This window comes from Camelina sativa, chromosome 2, assembly GCF_000633955.1.
Source record: "Camelina sativa cultivar DH55 chromosome 2, Cs, whole genome shotgun sequence".
NCBI lineage: Eukaryota > Viridiplantae > Streptophyta > Magnoliopsida > Brassicales > Brassicaceae > Camelina > Camelina sativa.
Genome location: NC_025686.1, coordinates 22760788 through 22768213, shown reverse-complemented (window position 1 = coordinate 22768213; position 7426 = coordinate 22760788). Strand labels below are relative to the sequence as shown.

At 35.3% G+C, this 7426-nt stretch overlaps 2 protein-coding genes across 2 annotated transcripts; both read left to right on the top strand.

Annotated features, from left to right (window-relative positions):
- Positions 1084 to 2629, top strand: LOC104755824 (probable FBD-associated F-box protein At1g32375). Its single transcript, XM_010478296.1, has 3 exons — positions 1084 to 1935; positions 2121 to 2255; positions 2351 to 2629. Exons 1-3 carry the CDS (start codon positions 1084 to 1086, stop codon positions 2627 to 2629), a joined length of 1266 nt encoding a protein of 421 aa, XP_010476598.1.
- LOC109127665 (probable FBD-associated F-box protein At1g32375) lies at positions 4741 to 6272 on the top strand. Its single transcript, XM_019232856.1, has 4 exons — positions 4741 to 4916; positions 4977 to 5646; positions 5744 to 5878; positions 5991 to 6272. Exons 1-4 carry the CDS (start codon positions 4741 to 4743, stop codon positions 6270 to 6272), a joined length of 1263 nt encoding a protein of 420 aa, XP_019088401.1.

Below are 7426 nucleotides of genomic sequence, written 5' to 3'. Positions count from 1 at the left end.
TTTTTTTTTTTTTTTTTTTTTTTTTGCTTTGGGTTTCTTTTTCATGGTTTAAATAAAAAAATCTAGGAAGAATTTTCATGGAAATTTTTAACTATTTCATGAGATAGTTTCTAAGTCTGTTATTCTTGAAACTCTCTAATTATAAGATCTATATGAAGGAGCAAAAGAGGAGAAAGAAGTGGTAGCATTTATCTTAAGAAACGGTTACCAATATTTAAAAAGTGCAACTCTTATCTCCTCTGTATCCATTGACAACGACAAGAAACTTGAGATGCTTAAGGACTTGTCATTTTTGTCAAGGCTTTAACATACCTGTTATCTTATGTTGGAATGACATTACATGCTGTTCAAATACATGATTGAAAGATATATGCTCAACATCTATGGGATTCCTCTGTTTTTGCTAGGTCATGTATTTCTAAGCATCTTTTGTTCTGTTTCCATGGAAATAGTAATACCTGATTTCAGACTCTTCGGGTTTATTTAGATGATAAATTATTTCATTAATTGTTTGAACTGATCCATAGTAATCCGTTCTAGATTAGGATCTCCATAATCTGACTAACTAGCTTTTGTTGTGATCCTCTGTTACTGGATGTATATCTTAATTAGAAAATAAAAATATAAAATGGTTGAAAATAACATAAAAATATATGAAATAGATCTTTTTTTTTAATACAAGAAACATTTTTTTGGTGAAGCAATAAAGAAACCTTTTATTCTCATAATTAATATATCGCTGAACCAGGATTTAGGTTTTCTTAATTGTTGAAACCAGATCAAGCATTAAAACCTGTGGCGGCGTTTTGCTTCTTGCCTCGTGGCTGGCTAATCAGTCTTAGTGTCTTTGTCAGGTCCGGTTCAAGTTTCTTCACTGGTTCCTCTTTATTTTGAATTTAAGTTTGTACTAATCTCAAACTGACTCCTGATGAGAAAATTAGAGTCTTACAGGGTCAATGATTCATGAGAAAATCAAACTTATATATATTCACACTCCTAATTGTCTTTTCATTGTTTTCAGATTTGGGAAAAGACTAGAAAAATAAACTAGCGTTTTGGAATTCAAAAAGGAGTTGGCTGATAATGGATACGATAAGCGACTTGCCTGATACGCTACTATTGAAAATATTGTCTTCACTGCCTGCGAAAGATGTGGTAGCCACAATGGTTTTGTCAAAACGGTGGCAAACGCTTTGGATGTTGGTGCATAAACTTGAGTACGATGATAGCTATCAGAATCCTAAGTATGAAAGATTTTCACAATTTGTGGATAGGTCTTTGTTTCTGCACGAGGCACCAGTTATAGAAACCTTGCATTTCAAGCTTGGTAAAATCTGTGGTAGTGGAGATATTCGAGTGTGGATTAGAGCTGCAGATAAATGCTTAGTGCATGAGCTGATTATCGATACTTCTTCTAGTAAAATTCCAGTCACACTTCCTAGGAGCTTGTATAGTGGGGGATGTACAAGGGTTGTGACCTTGAAACTAAGTAACGCGGTTCTCGTGGATGCTTCCTCCCCGATTTCTTTCCCATCACTCAAAAACTTGAGTCTTATATCCATGACGTATCCAGGTGGTGATGAGTTTGTCAAGAGGCTTTTATCTAGTTGTCCTGTTCTTGAAGACTTGGTAGTGAAGAAATATCCAGATGATAATGTGGATATTTTGAACGTTAGAGTACCTTCTCTAAAGAGTTTATTCTTGTACAAACTGGCGCACAGACTTAATAAAAACAAATCTCATGGGTTTGTGATCGACGCTCCATCTTTAGAGTGCCTGGACATTGTTGATTATTCACGTGGGTTTCGCATCGTTGAGAATGAGTTCTCTAAGATTGTGAAAGCCAATATCAATATTTTATCTCCCCATACGGAGCAAATTTTGGGTTCTATAACTTTAGCCAAGCGTCTTATTCTCTGTTTACCAAGGTCAGAGGTAATATCTAATATGCTAATTACTACATGTTTTTGCTTTTAGCTTTTCTACGGGTTTTCTCTTTAAGACTAATTAGTGAACGATACTTGATATGTTAATGACTTAATGTTATCAGCGACAAAGCTACTTATCTCTTGATCAAATTTGTTGGCACTACTTTTCTCATGTATTCATCTTATATGCAGGATGCATATCCTGTTGATCGTGTCTTCTATAGTCTTGTACATTTAAAGATGTGCACATGTGAGATACATTGGTTTAATCGACTTAAGCTTGTACTTAGAGATTCACCTAATTTACGAGCTCTCCAACTTGAACAGGTACACACACATATATATATATAATATACACATATATCTCTACCCAAATCATGATAATTTCTTTTGATATAATGCATCACGTTAATTTATCTTAGGTCCATGGATTTCGGGACGGGGAACAACGTCTGTGTTGGAGTGAACCGAATTCAGTTCCTGAATGTCTATTAACGAGTCTCGAAACCGTGGAATGGGTAAAGTATAATGGAACAGAGGAAGAGAAGGAAGTAGCAGCCTTCATCTTAAGAAGCGGAAGCTGTTTGAAGAAGGTCTCTATCTCCTCTAAATCCGCTGACCGCGATAAGAAACATGAGATGCTCAAGGAGTTGGCGTTATCGTATAGGCGTTCACCTACCTGTCAGCTTGTATTCAACTGACGTAACATCTTTGTTTGTTGGTGTTTGATCTTAATGGTTATATAAGCCATTACAATTTTTTAATGTTTTCTCTTTTCCATATGATTTAGTCCTTTGGTTTTTCTTATGTCCTTGCTCTCTCCATCTATGCGTACTTTTAAAAAGAAATACCAACACACTTGCTCTCAAAACAGGTTGGTTATCTGTTGGTGCTTAAACTGTCATATTTTTAGGTTAGTATCAAATTGTGTAGGCAGAATTTGCTCAAACTGGTAAGATCTTATTTACTTTGTAGAATTAAGATATGGTATCAAATAGTAAGACTAGTCACTTTTCTAGTTCTTTTTTAAAAAAAAAAAAAAAAAACTCTATTCCAAGTTTATCAATCCAAAATATACATAAGAAGACATCAAATGTTTTCCATCCTCAAATCTCATTCACACGATTGTATCTAATAAACAAGTGAATCCTTAAATTCTTAATACATACTACCACATCTGGGTGATAATCTCTTGTGCCATAGTGTCAAAGGTCCCTTTAGGAAGAATGGCTTAAAAGCCACTATCTCGCAAAAGTTGATCAAAAATGCCAGCGTTCTATTTTTAATTTATTTTATAAATTATTTTAAATTATAAAATATAGAAAAGACTAAAAACTCCTTACTCTATTTCTTTAACCTAATGACTTTAAACACGTCTTTTTCACCCAACTGAAACAAAATCAGATCTCAAATAAAGAAGAAGATGACAAAATCCAGAGAGATCAACATGAAATCAAACGAATGAGTGAAGAAAGGTGATGGGATCCTAGTCGCTGATGGATCTGTGTTGGCCTCAGATCCGGTGAAAGACCGCTGTTGGAGTTTGCGACGGATCTGTTAAGATCCAGGGATGTAGTTTCTAAATAGAAGACGAGGAAGCAATGAAGAGGAGTAGTGAAGGTTGACGCCGGAGGAAGAGGTGACGACGGAGGAGTAGTGGAAGGTTAACAGCGAAGAATCGGCGATAACAACGGTGAATGAAGCAAGAAGAAACGATTTAGTGAGTCTGGCGGGGCTAGGGTTTAGAATTGTAAAAGTTGTGTCTGCAACATTTGTACCATTTTGTACCAGTTGTCCTATTATATCTTGGTTGTACCAGTTGTCCTATTTATATCTTGGTTGTACCAGTTGTCCTATTTATATCTTGGTTGTACCAGTTGTCCTATTTATCACTCACTTGTACCCAGTTGTCCTATTATATCTTAGTTGTACCGTTGGTTCTATAATATCGAAGTTGTACCAATTGTCATTTAGTTGTACTAGTTGTACTATTCATTAAGGGTATTTCCGAGAAATCGTATTTTCAATGGCATACAGATTAAAAAATGGCACACCAGATTAATTTCTTTCATTTTATGGCATTCTAGCCTCGCGCTCGTCACTTTACGGTAAGTCGGTAACATAAGTTTCGAGTGCAAAAGCACAATAATACCGCTGACCAGTAACCTCAATGCTTCTTCCTGAAAGCCTTGACACGGAGCTTGCACCTACCAAACACACCATAGCAAATTTATCTCTTAGGATCCCTCCCACTCCACACAAGCAATTCTGAGAACACCATGAAGGCAATTTTGATGTCAGTTACTTCTCGTATATCAAATTTTTACATGCAGTATATATTGTCTTTAATTTATCGTATCTATATATGCTGTATAACCAACGTATATATATATATATATATATATTGATAAATATGTGAATGTTCCTTAAATGAAAAGCTTGTAAAAGTTGCAAAAGATTGTTCCTTGCCAAAAAAAATATTAAAACAAGGGTCTAGGCCCTTTTTAGTATGAATTGCGGCCTACTCAAATCTAGGCCCGTTTCTAAAAGGTTTTGAGGCCATATATAAACGTGTCTATGGTTGTTTAATTTGTACTTCTTTATTTATACAATTAAGGAAAAAAAAACCCCTACACAGGTACTCATACAGTAGTAGGGTTTTCGAAGAATCAAGGAAAAGGGTTTCTGTTTTCTCTCCGCATTAGGTAATTTCCTTGATCTCGATTGTTTAATAAATTTTCTTCTTAGCTTTTGACTTGCACGTCGCCAAAGAAAAAATTCCTTGGATACAGCTACTGCTCTGTTGCATGATATGGCGACGATAAATCAGTTGTCCGATGCGCTGCTCTTGAGAATTTTGTCTTTCCTGCATGCGAAAGATGTTGTGGCCACGATGGTTTTGTCCAAGAGATGGCGTTTTCTTTGGATGTCTGCACCAAAACTTATATACGATGATAGCTATCATAATATTGAGTATGGGAGATTTTCGCATCTTTTGATGATGGTGCCAAAGCTCGTGTACGACTACCAAACTATCCAGTATAGAAGATTTTCGCGGTTTGTTGACAGGTCTTTGTTTATGAACGAGGCTCCAATTATAGAAACTTTGCACTTTAAAGTTGGTCAAATCTGTGGAAGCAAAGATCTTCGGATGTGGATTAGGGCTGCAGATAAAGGTTGTGTGCGCGAGCTGGTTATTGAGATCGATAACAAAACGCCAGTCACACTTCCGAGAAGCTTGTATTCAAGTTGTAGAATGCTTGTGACCTTGAAGCTAAGAAACGCAGTTCTTGTTGATGATACCAATCCAATCTCTTTCCCGTCCCTAAAGAAACTGAGTCTTGAATCCATGAAGTACCCATGTGATGAATTTGCCAACAGGATTTTATCCAGTTGTCCTATTCTTGAAGACTTGGTTGTGGAGCAATGTCCTGATGACAATGTAGCTATTCTAAGCATTAGAATACCTTCCCTGAAACATTTATTTTTGCATAAATCAGATCTTATAGTTAAAGAGGATACTCATGGGTTTGTGATAGATGCTCCTTGTTTAGAGTGCTTGGACATTGTTGATTATTCGCATGGTTTTCGCATCATTGAGAATAATATGTGCAAGATTGGGAAAGCAAATGTTGACATTTCTCATCCCCATACTGAGCAGCTTTTGGGCTCTCTAACTTCAGCCAAGCGTCTTTTCCTCTGCTTACCAACCTCTAAGGTAATATGTTGTTTACTGCATGCTGTTATTATATCCTCTTGTGACAAAATTTGTTGGCACTACATTGCTCATGTGCTAACTACCGTATTTTATGCAGGATGCATATCCTGTTGGTAGTCTCTTCAGTTCTCTTGCATACTTAAAGTTATGCACTTGTGAGACAGAGTGGTTGAATATACTTATATGTGTGCTCAGAGATTCCCCAAATTTACGAGCTCTTGAACTCAGCCAGGTAAAATATGTATAAATTATTTACGTTTATAGTTCTATCAGGTTATTTTCCATGCATCAAGATATCAGTATGATTGATCTAATCAACCATAACTCTATCCCATTTATCTTAGTACCATCCCCTCCGGACTGAAGAACCGCGGCCGTGCTGGAATGAACCAAGCTCAGTACCTGAATGTATTTTATACAGTCTTGAGAGCTTTAAATGGGTAAACTATCAAGGAACAAAAGAAGAAAAAGAACTAGTGGGATTTATCTTCAGAAACGGTACCTGTTTGAAGAAGGCAACTATTATCTCCCCTAACTCTATGGACGGTGACAAGAAACTTGAGATGCTCACGGAGTTGTCTTTGTCATCCCGGCGTTCACCCATCTGTCAGCTTGAGTTCAGCTGAAGAGAAGTCATGGTCAATTATGATTAACATTTTTTTCATTGGTTTTTGTATTTGAATCTTAACAAGATAATATAGAACTTGGGGTGTTCTTTCTTTCCAATATTTTGGCTCTTTAAATTTCATATGTTTTTACTTAAATTTATCTTCTTTATAATGGTTCGCTGACGCTCTGTTGGTGATTAAACACACGTTCTGCTCGGAGGAGAGGATTCCAGTTAGTTAGATGAAGTTTTGATGTTTTGTATATTCTCTGAATAATAATTAAATTAAATTGAAGGCAAAATAGAACTATTTCACCTAGTTGTATTTAATTATAATTAACTTTTGAACCTGGTGACAATTAATACTTTTCTTGTAAACCTGATGACAAATAAAAAATTTCTTTAATTTGTAATATTACTACAATTTTGATATGAGTATATATATAATGTAATCAAAATATAATATAAGTATATTTCCTATTTTTAATGTATAAGTTCCTTTTTTACTTAAACAATTCTATGAAAATCTTCTGATTGTTCGTCTTAATTTTGTCAAATCGGTATTCGGTAGTGAATCTTACATATGACTTCAATTGTTTTTTTTGCCAAAAGCATATGACTTCAATTGTAGAAAATAAAATCTAAAAAGCATCCCTAAAAAAAAAACAGTTTAAGATCCCTTAAGAAAACGACGCGTCTTTATTTTTTCTTAAACGATGCTCTTCTCTTGTTATTAAAAAGGAACCAACGTTGCGTTTCAGACACGAAAGCAAAAAAACAAAACAATATATATGCAATTCAATCGGCTATTGTGTTCAATTCCATTCCTCGCATCTTTTAGAAGCGTACTTACTTACTTCTTCTTCTTCTTCAATCTGTCTGAAAATATCATTCGTCTTCTTTTTATATTTCTTCTTCTTCGTTTTGTTTTCTGAATAAACTCTATATGATGGTTCCCAGTAATTTAGTTCGCAATCTTCAATCCCTGAGAAAACTATACGCTCTACTCGATTCAAATTCAAGGAACGAATATAATCCCGAGGCATATCAGGTGAGAGTTTTATTTACCTCATCTTCAACCTCCACACAATCATATTTTTTTCTCTCATCATATTAATTAGAAACCTTCAAATTGCAGTTGGATGAGGACACTCAGTTACTATTGAAGAGATT

Coding starts and splice junctions, on each gene's coding strand:
- LOC104755824 (XM_010478296.1), top strand. CDS start 1,084: ATGGATACGATAAGCGACTTGCCTGATACGCTACTATTGAAAATATTG. Junction 1,936..2,120: donor TCTGTTTACCAAGGTCAGAG/GTAATATCTAAT, acceptor TCTTATATGCAG/GATGCATATCCTGTTGATCG. Junction 2,256..2,350: donor GAGCTCTCCAACTTGAACAG/GTACACACACAT, acceptor AATTTATCTTAG/GTCCATGGATTTCGGGACGG.
- LOC109127665 (XM_019232856.1), top strand. CDS start 4,741: ATGGCGACGATAAATCAGTTGTCCGATGCGCTGCTCTTGAGAATTTTG. Junction 4,917..4,976: donor ATTGAGTATGGGAGATTTTC/GCATCTTTTGAT, acceptor CCAGTATAGAAG/ATTTTCGCGGTTTGTTGACA. Junction 5,879..5,990: donor GAGCTCTTGAACTCAGCCAG/GTAAAATATGTA, acceptor CATTTATCTTAG/TACCATCCCCTCCGGACTGA.